At 44.3% G+C, this 15,701-nt stretch overlaps 1 protein-coding gene and 1 long non-coding RNA gene across 11 annotated transcripts in view; one reads left to right on the plus strand and one right to left on the minus strand.

Moving 5' to 3' along the window:
- The first annotated feature begins 41 nt into the window (after positions 1-41).
- On the plus strand, positions 42-3,120 carry LOC132460935 (uncharacterized). Of its 9 annotated transcripts, none has more exons than XR_009526471.1 (6): positions 49-513; positions 602-805; positions 993-1,173; positions 1,272-1,394; positions 1,570-1,607; positions 1,707-3,120. It is a non-coding gene; the product is annotated as an uncharacterized LOC132460935 (long non-coding RNA). The 9 variants fall into 9 exon arrangements; XR_009526466.1 differs by having other exon boundaries at positions 50-513; positions 1,272-1,411; XR_009526468.1 differs by having other exon boundaries at positions 42-513; positions 1,272-1,607.
- Positions 3,121-6,058: 2,938 nt separating this feature from the next.
- Positions 6,059-15,701, minus strand: part of caln2 (calneuron 2) — a 28,886-nt gene continuing 19,243 nt past the window's right edge. The window contains exons 5-6 of one of the 2 annotated variants that reach the window (XM_060055842.1): positions 8,846-8,999; positions 6,059-7,822 (exon numbers count right to left, since the gene is read on the minus strand). In XM_060055842.1, the coding sequence (XP_059911825.1) occupies positions 7,695-7,822; positions 8,846-8,999 (282 nt within the window). In that variant the 3' untranslated portion in view covers positions 6,059-7,694. The remainder of the gene's footprint in view (positions 7,823-8,845; positions 9,000-15,701) is intronic. The other variant, XM_060055843.1, reaches the window with a different exon arrangement.

Below are 15,701 nucleotides of genomic sequence, written 5' to 3' on the forward strand. Positions count from 1 at the left end.
TGGTAAACATGTGAACACAAATTGAGTGTACTAGCCTCCTGCAGTGGTTCTCTCAAGCCAGGAGGGGGCGAGACCATTTGCTTCCTGCAGTGGTTCTTCCAGGCCAGGAGGGGGAGTTGTGGAATAGTCTTCTCTAGCTCAGGCAACAGCCAGCTCGATGATAGGTGTCTTTGCTCTACCTCCTGAGCCCCCAACGTCCTACTGCACCGCTGCCGTCCGTCAAAAAGGACATCCAAATCATGTTGTGATTGGTAGGCTGGACACAAAAAGTGTGTGTGTGTGTGTGTGTGTGTGTGTGTGGGGGCGGGGGTGCAGGTGGTTTAATTTATTTAAGAGTGGCGCAAGAGTTACAATAATGTGGGAGTAGGTAGAAAGTGGTGGAGAGAAAGAGACAATGGAAGAAGCATTGATTCTCGAGATTATGGACTTCAAAGTCAATAATAGGTTACCTGATGCCGGCCTAACAAAACAACAGAGATGCACGATATAAAGAAGATAACACTTTGCTCAAGGGTAAGTATTAATGTTATAAACAATAAGTGACTAAAGAATAAAGTAAAAAACCGCCAATATTAACATTAAATTGAGCTTTTCTGACCAGATGGAGAGCTTCATTACGTTTGTAGAAGACGGAAGGAGAGCGAGCGTTTGGATAAGGTAGTCACCTCAGCTGCCAAGGCCAACATAATATTCGAAGAAATGCTCTGCAGTTCTATCTGTGGTCACTACGATGTGGAGAAAAACGCACAATGCGGTGATCAGTCGAAACGACTGGCCTGGCATGGAGGCGGACATCCGCAAATGGGTAAGTTGGAAAGGTCACCTCAATTCACTTTATATTTACATGAAGGCCCAATTATCAAAACAATTGCTCGAATTTAATCAATAATTTATTGATTTAGTTTAATTTAACTCCTTCACTTAGTTATTCTGGTTACCCAAATCCCTGAGATAATTATTTAAATTGAATAATAATTGACTGGGGGCCCAAGACTACAGAAAGGGAAGTCTGTGGCCCGCTGCTTGAGCTGCTCCCCCCGCGACCCAACCCCGGATATATATATGAAGATGAGATGAGGAGAGATGATAATTGACTTCAGGTGGCCCAGTGTCCTGAGTGCCAAAGAAATCAGGCCAGTCTCAAAGAAAGTACCCAGTACTGTACCACCAGAGGTGGGGTTATTTTTTCAACTGAATGTCCCATGCTGCAAAATGTGCTTGCATTCGATCAACTTTCTATACAAATGTGCAATTATCATCAACCTTTTCAGGTAACAACCATTTGAGCTGGTGGGGAGGAACCTCATGAGGCGCAGTTTAACAGAGTGGTAATCTTTACATTTGTGTGATGGTTGATTATTTCACCAAGTGGGCAGCGGCCTACCCTCTGAAGAGTAAGTCTGCAGAGGAGGTGAGCAATTGTATTCTTGATACAACTTTAAGAACCAGGTAGCTAAGGAACCTTCCGTATATCTTAGGGATAAGGAACTGCAGTCTGCAATGTTCAGCATCAAGACCAAGAACTAGTTAACAAAGAAGTATAGCCCATCTTTTGTTGTTGTTTGGCAGGAAGGCAAATACCCATCTTATGTGCCACAGAGCCTAAGGTAAGTGGCTCTATTTGTATAGGTCGTCAGGGAGTGTGGTCATTATTACTTGACTAAATAGGTGAGATTTTAACACCACTTGGTATCTTTGTACTTTAGGTGACACTGAGAAGGTGGAGCGTTTGCTGATGAGGGAGGCGGTTTTTAAAGGACTCTCAAAGCAGACAAACGTACATAAAACTAAAATACAGTCCTACAAGCGTCCAAAAGAAGCAGGAGAAAATCCGTAAACTGTAGCTGGAGATCGTGTGCTCAAAAAAGGTGGAGGAACGCAGTAAAAAGGGGTCTCGCTGGGGCCTTTCAAAATAATCGCACTTTGCCATGCTGGCGGGGGCAAATATCGACCTCCTCACCCCCTTCATTGAGCCAGAGGAGCTTCAAGAGATAATACCAGGGGAGAGTCAGCCCACTCAAAGTAATGGTACATTACATTCAGTTATGTGACATTAAGGATAATAATGCCATCCAGTCTTTTAAATGACTTGTGTTCTGATTTTCCAGTTTTCCAACAAATATGGACTAGGGAAAAGGGGAGATTCTGTGGTCCAAAATCGGGCCATGTATCAAATATTCTCGGCAGATCCCCAGAGCCAGGCCCCCGGGAAGGAATTGGAGAGAGAGGTAAGTCTTGTTTTGTGATTCAAATATGTCCTCTTTGATAAGAAAGTTGATTATAATCATTTTCGTTTAGCTTGTAAAGGCTTACCTCTCCTGTGGGTAAAAAATGGGCCAGGGTCAAATTTAAAGTAACTTTGAGATGATGTGCCATTTGGAAGGGCAGGTCACGGGGGACGAGGGGGGTAAGGACAATGTATTTATTGTCTATTTAACCATCTTAAAAAACGAAACTAATCACTTTCAGCTAGATATAATGGAGTGGGACATCCGATCCTCATCGGGGCGGTCTGCAAGGATGGACATTGGACTCTAGTATTAACTGCCCTTTAATTATTGCAATTGATGAATCTATAAGGAAAAGATCTCTCAACATTTCTCGATAATGAGACTACATCTAAGGAGTGGAGTTTGTTTAGATCTCTCTTTCTCTTTCTCTCTCTCTCTTATATATATATATTTTGACCCCTCCATGGGACCACATAGACATTATTATTTGGTCAAGGTTCAACTGTCATGTCTAGCGTTTTGGAAAAGGCCTGTAGCTATCCAACCTTTCACTTAGGTTTGTCAACAATCAACCACTAACAAATTAATCAGTTCAGAGTAACAAGCAACCTATTGCTACTGCTTGCCCTAAGGGCAGCAGTTGACACAGCAGTCCGAAAGTATACTCAACGTCTACACTGGCAGTCTGCACAGCACATAACCCTCATAGGAGTATAGCCTTGTGCTAGCAGCTAGACACAGGCTGGTTGGGTATTGTTGAACATGTAGTCGCTTTAACCACGCTGTGCTATACAGCCTCTACTGGTGGGACATATAGTACATTAAACAACACTGTCCTAGACACGGCCTATACTGGGGGGCACGGTGGGTCATGTGGTCCAGTAAACTACACTGTGTTGCACAGTCTCTGCTGGTGGGGCATGTAGTCCAGTAAACTACACTGTGTTGCTTCCTGCATTATATCCTTTATGATTATCTGTTTCTATCGTATTGTCTGACCACAGGCTTTATATTGGAGGGAATAGTCAAACACTGCATGTGCTTGTGTCTATATAGTCATATATTCTGTACTTATTTCCTGCCTTTTTTTTGTTTACCTTTTCAGATTTGACTGAACCATTTCGGTTATAACGCGGGTTCAATTAAATGACGCTTGACTTAGTTTGTATCAAAAGTTTTTTTTTATTGCATCAACACGTGTGGGTATATCTCAATACAGATTGTTTTTTCTGACTTGCATTTCAAATTTTCCTTTAGTTTGATAAATATTGCTGTTTTAAATGTTTGTCTCACCTAAGCCGCATGCCAACATTGTATTTAATTTACTTTTTATATTTTCTTTTTACATATCTTTGATTAGATTAATCTTTATACAATGTACAAGATAAAAATACCATGACGCTCGCTAATAATAAATTCCTTCTGTTTTTATGGATGTATGATATATTTATGGTCACGTCATAACTGAGTCCAATGTGTTTAAAATCCTTCCTCCTTACATCGTCATGCAAGGCTGTTTTTCAATGGCACCTTTTTGTTAAGCGAACATTTTTCAATTAACGTTGAATGCTGGTTTCATGGGACCTTGTGGAGGCCAGCAGGCCAGAGGTGGAAATACATGCTCCATTACTTCACTTCCAGTGTACAGAGAATATCAAAGACATAGAATAGCATACATTTTACGACATTAAAGAACAAGGAGTACATTCCATACAAAAACAGAGTGGGACTAAAACTAAATATTGTGTCAAGTTGAAACCAAGAGACACGATCACTACTACATGATGAAACATAAGATGAAACGCTGCTGAGGGCGTGACCTTATATTTGCATATATTCATGAAACATCTCCTACCACATTCTCATTTGAGTCAAAGCTGGTAGAACCGGAGAATGGCTCTTCAAATTCCACAATAAGTCAAAACATGGATTCAATTAGAGCCTGTCCTTTCAAATTGTGCTGTCATAGAATAAACAAACTACAAAGACAATTCCTTGTGTTTTTAGAATAATTCAAAACTTCAGGAAGAGAATGAAGTGGGTGTTCCAGTGTTTTTCATGTTTACGTGAACACTCGTACAGGCTCTCGCTCTCTCTTGCTCTCATGTCTTTTCCAAACACAAGCATGTTAGGGCTCATGTTAGGGACCATGTTAGGGATCATGTTAGGGATCATGTTAGGGCTCATGTTAGGGATCATGTTAGGGCTCATGTTAGGGTGCATGTTCGGGCTCATGTTAGGGAGCATGTTAGGGCTCATGTTAGGGATTATGTTAGGGCTCATGTTAGGGAGCATGTTAGGGTACATGTAGGGTGCATGTTAGGGTAAATGATAGGGAGCATGTTTGGGTACATGTAGGGTGCATTTTATGATACATGTAGGGTGCGTGTTTGGGTACATGTAGGGTGTGTGAGGATGCTCAGCAGGGTTCTGCTATAAAGCAGCATGTGAGGTGTGTTCAGTGAGTTAAACCCTGAGTTAAATCAAGTTTAAATCAGTACGTATTTCTTGGGTTAAACAATACAGTATATAGTAGGCTGAATTTCCCACTGGCTTGTTTTTATTCACTTATATATATTTAAATATATATATACATTATATATATTTTCAACTTGGCCAATGTATCAGTGATTTGGAGCCAGGTATACATATAGAGAGAGACTGCGTGTGTGTGTGTGTGTGTGTGTGTGTGTGTGTGTATGTGTGTGTGTGTGTGTGTGTGTGTGTGTGGAAGGGGGGGGGGGGGTGGTATGAATCTGGGTCTGTCATCCCCTCTCACACTAAATTGACAAGCAGCAGTGTTTTAACACTCGCTCACATTGCGTTCTGGGATATCCAATGGGAGGGAGAATGCCACACTGGCAGTGTTTTCCTCCACATCTACCCAACAACACAACATGAAATAAACCCTTTAACAGTCACCCTCAGCTAACTCTTTAAAATACAAACAGCATTGTTGTCTACTCTGAAGTCTTGTCTGGTCACCACCCGCTAGCCTTAGCCCTAGAGTATTATACGACAAGATAATGCAGACCTAAGGTCCCGAGTGGCATCGGACTAACATCACAAAGCTGGGAGTCAGACGTATTATTCTCTTTCCCTTAAAAAAATCCCAGTGTTTCACCTGCAGATCTCATTAAATCCACTAGATGGCGACCATTCACAACAGTTATGCTGCGCACAAGTTGTTACAGTTCTGCATTGTCCATAATACAAATCACGGACTCTTGTCTCCATACTTTGTCTTCGAGATGAAACTAAATCAAGCTATGTTTATTTTTTTCATTTATATACTGTGAATTATTGTTTTATAAAGAATGATGAAATTGTACGACATTAACATCTTGTTTTATCACATATAAAATATACCTATTGGTGGGGGTATTGGTTAGGACCTGTGTCAACAGGTGGGTAATTTGGCTCGACCAATTATGGAAACCACTCTGAAAGCCTGAGTTTAGATTACGTAGACGACACTGTCATTAAGATACACAACGTTTAAGACAAGAGTAAGTCAACACCTACTTTGGGCTACATCAAAGCCTTCAAAGATCTACTTGAGCGGAACGCAGTGCATTTAGACTCAGGGAGACAGTGACCTCGTTAACATGATGCTGCACCTCGTTAACATGATGCTGCACCTCGTTAACATGATGCTGCACCTCGTTAACATGATGCTGCACCTCGTTAACATGATGCTGCACCTCGTTAACATGATGCTGCACCTCGTTAACATGATGCTGCACCTCGTTAACATGATGCTGCACCTCGTTAACATGATGCTGCACCTCGTTAACATGATGCTGCACCTCGTTAACATGATGCTGCACCTCGTTAACATGATGCTGCATCTCGTTAACATGATGCTGCACCTCATTATACATGATGCTGCAGCTCGTTATCATGATGCTGCACCTCGTTAACATGATGCTGCACCTCGTTAACATGATGCTGCACCTCGTCAACTTGATGCTGCACCTCGTTATACATGATGCTGCACCTCGTTATCATGATGCTGCACCTCGTTATGTATGATGCTGCACCTCGTTAACATGATGCTGCACCTCGTCAACTTGATGCTGCACCTCGTTATACATGATGCTGCACCTCGTTATCATGATGCTGCACCTCGTTATGTATGATGCTGCACCTCGTTAACATGATGCTGCACCTCGTTATCATGATGCTGCACCTCGTTATATATGATGCTGCACCTCGTCAACTTGATGCTGCACCTCGTTATACATGATGCTGCACCTCGTTAACATGATGCTGCACCTCGTTAACATGATGCTGCACCTCGTCAACTTGATTCTGCACCTCGTTATACATGATGCTGCACCTCGTTATCATGATGCTGCACCTCGTTATGTATGATGCTGCACCTCGTTAACATGATGCTGCACCTCGTTATCATGATGCTGCACCTCATTATACATGATGCTGCACCTCGTTATCATGATGCTGCACCTCGTTATATATGATGCTGCACCTCGTTATATATGATGCTGCACCTCGTCAACTTGATGCTGCACCTCGTTAACATGATGCTGCACCTCGTTTACATGATGCTGCACCTCGTTATCATAAAGCTGCACCTCGTTATCATGATGCTGCACCTCGTTATATATGATTCTGCACCTTCTTATACATGTTGCTGCACCTTATTAACATGATGCTGCACCTCGTTATATATGATGCTGCACCTTATTAACATGATGCTGCACTTCGTTAACTTGGTGCTGCATCTCATTATAAATTATGCTGCAACTCATTATACAAGATGCTGCACCTCGTTATACATGATTCTGAACCTTGTTAACATGATATTGCACCTTGTTTACATGACGCTGCTCCTCTTTAACATGATGCTGCACCTCGTTACCATGACGCTGCACCTCGTTGTACATGACGCTGCACCTCGTTATACATGATGCTGCATCTCGTTAACATAAAGCTGCACCCTGGCTCCGGGCCCCGCGGGGCCACACACTAGTATAGAGGAGCCTGTGGGGGGGCTGTATCACCCTGGTTATTCCAAGACTGAACGGGGGCCATCCGACACGGGATGACAGGGTTTGAACCTGGGATTGGCCCAAAACACCTGATAACATATTAGACAGAGTAGCGTTAATTAGAAAATCAAGGTTAAAGGATGAGAGACAATCTTGAAAACAGTTAAATGAAATATCCCGTATTTTCATATGATTTATAAAATATCAAAACAAAACAAGTTGTATCACTTTGTGTTTCCTCTTCGACCTCCACACATCCAGGCTGCGTTCCCCTCCCCCCCCTTGTGAAGCAGTCCCTTAGAGTGTCCAATGCTCCCCATTAAAGAAACACTAGGGGTCATCTAGAGAAGATCTTGTGTTGTGGCTGTGTCCAGCTCTGGCTGAAAAAAGACAGGATGTGAGGTCATGGCTCTGTGGTCCCTTCCTGCGCTCCGCAGCGCAGTGTTCGTCACTCCATGCCGTTTCGCAGCATCTGATTGGCCGCGATGAGCATGACACTGATGATGAACGCCATGGCGAAGGCGCAAATCAAGCTTTTCCGGACGCATGTCTGTCGATTCTTCTTCTTAGGGTGGACTGAGAAGGAGGGAAATACAGTGTGTGAGTTACTTCCAAGACATTACACCTCGTGATGTTAGATATGACCCTGTTGCCAGGGGAACCAAACGGTGTCATGGAAGACGAGCTATTTGTGAACACATCGGCTCGTCCTTCTAATGTCATTATTATTCATATTATCATCATCATTCTTTTTGTAACTCTTACCCCTTACTCCTACTCTAAAGTAGGGCACCGCTGGGAACCTAGAGACATGTTGGGGCCCCCCGGAACCTAGAGATAGTGTGGGCCCCCACACAGTGTCCTGGGAACCTTAAGACAGTGTGGGGCCCTGGGGACCTAAAGACATGTTGGGCCCCCCGGAACCTAAAGACAGTGTGGGCCCCCAAACTGTGTCCTGGCTCATCCGTTGGATGCACTTCACAACCTTATTATCCATGCAACATTATTAATGTGTTGCATCAATTATGACGTCCTAAAGAAACCCATTTTCCATAGGTGCATGCTGGGATTGTAGGCCAACAAGGGATGCAGATGAGAGATTATTTGCGGAAATACGCGCAGCTGTAGCTTGGACATCTATAGAACTATAGTTTATATAACATATATAGCTTACCACTCTGACTGCTGTATGTATGTATGTATGTATGTATGGATCAACACCTGTTAAATGTGAGGTGTAATTTTCATGAACCTTGATTCTGAGTACATGAACAGATTTGCTCACTGATAAGTCTATAGTTATCCATTGAGATTGCTCAAAGAGCCAGAAGGAGTTTGGCTGTGTTCTTAACGTCTCTTGGAAGACAAAATGTACACACGATAAACTGCATTCCTTCAACACATCGCACACACACACACACACACGTGCAGACACACACACACACACACACACACACACACACATGTACAAGCACACACACACACACACACACACACACACACACACACACACACACACACACACACACACACACACACACACACACACACACACACACACACACACACACACACACAGGGGCATGCTTGAAGGCCCACCTCCTTCGTACTCGGGGCAGTTCCCAGAAGACTCCTTGAGGCTCTCCTCCTCAGTGATGATGATGTTCTCGATGTCCTTCATCGTCAGGTGGTCTCGGAAGGCGTGGAACAGAACCTGCTTCAACTCGTCCAGAGACAGCTGCTGCATGTCGAACTGCACACACACACACACACACACACACACACACACACACACACACACACACACACACACACACAGTCAGAAATAATTTTGTAGCAGGTGTACCGCGTGTGTTTCTTTGTGTGTGGGTGTGTATAATTGTGTACTATATTGTGTAGGTCAGAAAATGTGTGTACTTTTGCAGGTATTTTTGTTTTTCGTTTTTTTTATGCCTCATTTAGACAACACACACACATGCATGTTTATATATATATATATATATACATTTATTGAAGATGTATTTCCTAAAGCAGTCAACAAGACCCCCATCCCCCTCTACACCACCAACACCACCAACACCACCCACCAGCCATCCTAAAGTAACCATCACACTCTTTTTATGCATAAGAAATCACACACCCCCAGCCCCCCTAGCAACGGGTCCCCCAAGCCCCCCTAGCAACATGTCCCCCCAACCCCAGGAGCAGCTGGCCCGGCCGACGGACCCAGACGGACCCCAGGATGTGTGGCGCGGTGGGCTGGTGTTCAGAGACCCGGCGTGGTAGAGCCTCACACAGAAACACCCACAGGTTTGAAGAGCCTGGTGTCCACAACCTCAGGGACCTGGACTACATGGACCTGGACTACATAGACCGCCTCCTTTAGACCTGGACTACATAGGCCGCCTCCTTTAGACCTGGACTACATAGACCGCCTCCTTTAGACCTGGACTACATAGACCGCAACCTTTAGACCTGGACTACATAGACCGCAACCTTTAGGCCTGGACTACATAGACCGCTTCCTTGCGACCTGGACTACATAGACCTGGACTACATAGGCCGCTTCCTTTAGACCTGGACTGCATTCCCTCCTTTGCGTTTCTTCTTGCAGACCAGGCTCTATTAATTAATGTGTTCATAAACGCAGCACACAAACACACATACAATCAATGTAATTCAATTTTTATGAATAAAATGCTATTGTTGTATTATTGAAAAACATAAAATTATTAATGAGGATCCGAAGCTTTATAGCGCTTGTCTTACACTTGGCTTTCCTGGTAATTAATTCATGACTTCTTCATGCAATCTTGCAATCTTCATGCAATATCTTAATAATAATCTTCTCTGGGAACACAAGTACATAATAACTGTAACATCTCTTTATTATTAGAATAAACATAACATAAATTTACTATAGTATACGTATGTAAAATATGAACAGATATTTTCTGTTTTTGCTGTGATGCTGTATATAGAATATATCACTACTAACTGGTCATTACTATTACTACTAGTCTGCTCTATCTGGGGCTTGGTCTGTCTGGGTCTTGGTCTGTCAGGGGCTTGGTCTGTCAGGGGCTTGGACTGTCAGGGGCTTGGTCTGTCAGGGGCTTGGTCTGTCAGGGTCTTGGTCTGTCAGGGGCTTGGTCTTTCTCTCCAGGGGCTTAGTCCGTCTGCCCACCTGTCTGCTAATGTGTCCATCTGTCAATCTATCCATATGGCCGTCTAGCTACCCATCTGCCTTTCTGTCTACCTGTACCCATGCATTCACACACACACACACACACACACACACACACACACACACACACACACACACACACACACACACTGATCACCAATGATCACCAATGATCCAAATTGTTAATGACTTCAACACATTAATACCCTCTTTCTTCAACACTTGTTTCACTGCATCTCAAAGAGCTGAGTTCACTCCATTCTCTAAATGTTCCACCCAGGGTAACTCTCCATTTAGTTTTGGCCCCACATTCAATTTGTCTCCAAATGTGCCTTCCGCCATCTCAAACCCTGTCCTGAAGTGAGGCGCTGTGCTGAGCCTGGGCTGTGTTGACGCAGGCCTCCAGGCAGCTGGATGAGTATGAGGTGTAAAAAGGGTTCAAGAGCTCCTGAGTCACAGCTCCTTCTCACTGACTCAATGACCTTCCCAGCACACGTCTTTTTTCAAACCAGCAACGCTCCTTTTGTTCCTTTGAACCAGCAACGCTCCTTTACTTCTTTGAAACCAGCAACGCTCCTTTTGTCCTCAACCCAGCCACCTTGTTCCTTTAACCCTCATCTCTCAGCGTGATCCAAGGCGTGATCAACCCCACAGAGCCTCCCAGCCTGTGTAACGCAACGGGCATGATGCCAAGGTCAAGAGAGAGTGTGTGTGTGTGTGTGCGTCTCTGCATATGCGTGTGTTTGTGTGTGTGTGTGTGTGTGTGTGTGCATGTATGTGTGCGTTTGTGTTTGTATGTACGTGTTTGAGAATGCATACCTGTATGCATGCTTTTGTGAGTGTGTGTGTTTGTGAGTGTGTAGTGTACGCGTGTGCATGTGTGTGTGTGTGTGTTTCGGGGGCTTTATTTGCTTCTCAAAGACAACAGGGGTGATGCGTGGTGACGGGTGACATGCTGGGGCAGGACCCGTCAGTCACAGGAGCAGGCGTCTCCCCGGCCTAACCCTCCAGCTGCTCTCCGTCTGCCCTCGTCTCTAAGCCCCTTCCCCTCGAGGAGCATGTCGGCGAGCAATAGGTAATGTTCAATGCAGAGGAAAGGAGCCGTCCCACCGGAGACACGAGTAGATACACCTGGTCCTGGGGGGCAACATACCCAACCCCGGTCTCATTGAATGTCTGGAAGCATTCTGATGCTGCATTATAACTAGTATTGTTGGGGGAGCCCCGGTGGCACCCCGGGTTAAAGTGTGTACCATATAGGCACAGGCCTGAACGCGGCGACCCGGGTTCGAATCCCGCCCGTCGTAATATGCTGCATGTCCTCTCTATCTCTCTCTATAATAAAGCATAAAAAATGCAAAAAAAAATCGTAAAAAAAAAACACAGAGGTTGTGTCCTCTGTGTTAGTTGGGTGAACTTCAAGGAGATAGACAAGCTTGCTGCTCATCTGGGGGCTCAATCTCTTGACCTGTATTTCAGATCCTGGTGCGTGAAGCTGATTGGGTAGAGAGATACGGGGGCCAATGTATCCATTCCGGACAAAGACATCAAAATCTAAAAATATACACACTTATGTTTCTCCAGTGCTCTGTGAGCAGAAACATCAAACAGATTAACTGTGGTGGATATTATCCTTCATTTCCCCATGCTAGGATGGATGGCTCATTTTATTAGTGTTGTAACAGTTTTTCATCTGGAATTTTTCTATTTTTGATTTGCTAATTTAAAGCTCTTGGTTGCTTGTTTTGAAAAGTGCCTTAGTCAAATTGTAAGACTTTAATTCTGATGATTATTTCTATCAGGCTGAAGACAGAGAGACAGGCTGATACAGAATTAAGGATAAATTAGTTGACCTTTGACCACCTGACTCCGCCATGTCCTTCCTGTCTTCAAGAGCTCAGTTGCAGACATCTCGTCAGACGAGATTTACGGAAGGGGTCAGAGTTGAGTGAAGACATTGAAAGTAGGCTGGGGCTGATCTGTCCAGGGCAGAGCGGTGGAGTTTGCCTTTGACCTGTAGGAAGGTCAACCCCCTTCTCACGCATTCGCTGAAAAACCTGTGAACCCTCCGCCTAGGACCAGAGGAACAAGCCCTTAGTCTAAGACCAGAGGAACAAGCCCTTAGACTAAGACCAGAGGAACAAGCCCTTAGACTAAGACCAGAGGAACAAGCCCTTAGTCTAAGACCAGAGGAACAAGCCCTTAGTCTAAGACCAGAGGAACAAGCCCTTAGTCTAAGACCAGAGGAACAAGCCCTTAGTCTAAGACCAGAGGAACAAGCCCTTAGTCTAAGACCAGAGGAACAAGCCCTTAGACTAAGACCAGAGGAACAAGCCCTTAGACTAAGACCAGAGGAACAAGCCCTTAGTCTAAGACCAGAGGAACAAGCCCTTAGTCTAAGACAAACCCTCAGAGGGAGTCCATTGGCTCCTGTTCATAGGCTATCAAAGCGCTGTTGAAAACGTTGATTTCAGCTGGGTACAATAGAGTCACTGAGATGTGTTTGTGTTTTTGAAGTGACCCCAGATGTTTCCTACTATCTCCATGTCATGTTAGTCCTTTAGGGTGTGTGGAGCTCTGTCTGGCGAGCGGTTGATAGAGAGAGGGAGGGTACAACTTCTCGTATACTGATACGATAATGCCCCAGTGTGGCTAATTTCATATGCAACATTGCTCTTACACATTGATGAAGACATTTGAATAAACTTACAGGGCCCTATTGTAACGGTCTGAAACACAAGTGAGAAGCGCGAAACGCGTATAGCTTTGTGGGCAGATCTCTGGCGCTGTTGCGTTTTTGGCGCAACATGCGATAAACCAATGTGAATGCCATCTCCCGTCCCCTTTAAGAGCCATGAGCGCATTTGACAATCTGATATTTTGACAGCGTGTGAAGGCTGGGATATAGCCTACTTTGCTCAAGTTTATTATGGGTATTATTATTATTTGTTCATTCATGCAGCCCCAATGATTTATTTTTTCACAATCCACATCATCATCATAATATTTCAATGATGGTACGTCAAAATAGCAACACCAACTGCTCTATCCACTAGTGTACTTGGACCAGGTATTTTTTGGTCAATTGCACAACTGCTTTATCGATCTGTAAGATAGCACCATGTATCATTTGCGGCGGAACACGCCTCTGCCATCAGCAGACACGCCGTAATCTTCATAGAGAAGACACACATCAGAACAAGCACTAACTTAGGTTCACAAAAAAAAAGAGTTCCGGAAGTTCTAGAAACCATAGAACTTGTGGAAGACAGAATCTGCTCTGAATCTGATCCATCTCTGAAATACACCAACAAAAATACCCTCTTAGTAAAACACAGTAGAAATCACAGATTTTTGCAGTTTCCATGCCAATCACTGAAGACAATCACTAAGCACTGAGTGACAATAAGAAGGACAATGACATAATAACGTGGATAATGATCATGATTGATTCGAACAGCTTGATTTGAATCTGCACATCATGCAACTCCACACCTGCCTCAGGCTCCTCCTGTTCAACACACACGCACACACACACACACACACACACACACACACACACACACACACACACACACACACACACACACACACACACACACACACACACACACACACACACACACACACACACACACACACACACACACACACACACACACACACACACACACACACACACACACACACACACAAAACACATCATCTTGGGGATGTTGCCCCCCCAGATATTGTCTTTTGTGTCACTCTCTCTCTTCGCGTTATGGTCCTGCTATTGTTTTAGCTCTATCCGTCTCTGTCTTTCTCTCGCTGTCTCCCTCACCTTGACTGTTTCATCTTCTCCCTCTTACTCTCCCGCTCCCTGCCTGTCAGCGCCTTTCTTACTCTCTCTCTTCATATTTCTCTTCTCTCTCTCTCTCTCTCTCTCTGTCTGAGATTAAACTTATAAATCACCCTTGGGACACACAATGTCGACGACCTTCAGGACAGACCTTTTGGTGCATTTATTCTCCCTTTCTCTCCATTTTTCTCTCCTCTTGCTCTCTCTTGCTCTTTCTCGCTCTCTCTCTCTCACCCTCTCTCCTCCCCCAAACCCCGCTCTCTGTCTCTCTTGTCGCTCTTGTCTCTCTCTCCCCCCCCCCCCCCCCTCCCTCTCTCTCTCTCTCTCTCTCTCTCTCTCTCTCTCTCTCTCTCTCTCTCTCTCTCTCTCTCTCTCTCTCTCTCTCTCTCTCTCTCTCTATCACTCTCTCTCTGACTCATGTGATTTCAGTATATTCCATTTACTCAACATATGAATGGCTTTCTGCCGGTATCTGCACCATCTTCTCTCATCCTCCTCCACGTCTCTCTCTCTCTCTCTCTCTCTCTCTCTCTCTCTCTCTCTCTCTCTCTCTCTCTCTCTCTCTCTCTCTCTCTCTCTCTCTCTCTCTCTCTCTCTCTCTCTCTCTCTCTCTCTCTCTCTCTCTCTCTCTCTCTCTGTGGAGTGGTCTCTTTATCATTCATTCATTTCCATCTCCTTGAGGCTTCTTGCCTCTGCTCTCAGTCTCCTCCATCTTTCATTTCTTAATCTCAACATTCTCTCTCTCAGATGCAGCATTATTTTTAGCACGAAATTGTGACTCTCACTCTGACTATCTTTTTCTTTCTTTCTCTCTCTCTTTCTTAATCTCTCTCCCTTTATCTCTCACTCTCTCTCTTAATTTATTCATAAGTTAACACAATCTACAAAAACAAACCAATGAGAGGCTCATCTCAAACCGTAGCAATCCATTCACTACATGAGCACTTAGGGCAGGGGTCCCCAAACTTTTTTCTCTGGGGGCCACATTATCGTTCCTGACTGTGATGAGGGGCCGGGATCAATCACGTGGGCTGTATACTAGGCCTGTTGAGCAGCTAGCCCGCCTTTCAGACGTCGAACCTTATCATCTCTCGCCAGCCCGCTCAAGCTAGCATACTCTTTGTGGCGGGTTTCGTGATGGCGGCGAAGGTTGTATTCTTTAAACACGGCCACATTTTCTTTACATATAATACAAATGGCACAGTCTTTCCATGGAACAAAAAAATAATCCTTGGTCCATTGTTCTTTAAAAACCCGACACTCTCTGTCAATTTTCCTCACTTTACTGCACGCCATCACACTGCTGTTCAACTGCAGCCTGATATTCTCTGCGCATGACTTCCATCAGCTTGTCAGGTAGCGGAAATTCGGTCATGAACATACGTCATATAAATAAAACAGACACATATATAATTATATAAAATATA

Source organism: Gadus macrocephalus, chromosome 7 (genome assembly GCF_031168955.1).
Source record: "Gadus macrocephalus chromosome 7, ASM3116895v1".
Lineage (NCBI taxonomy): Eukaryota > Metazoa > Chordata > Actinopteri > Gadiformes > Gadidae > Gadus > Gadus macrocephalus.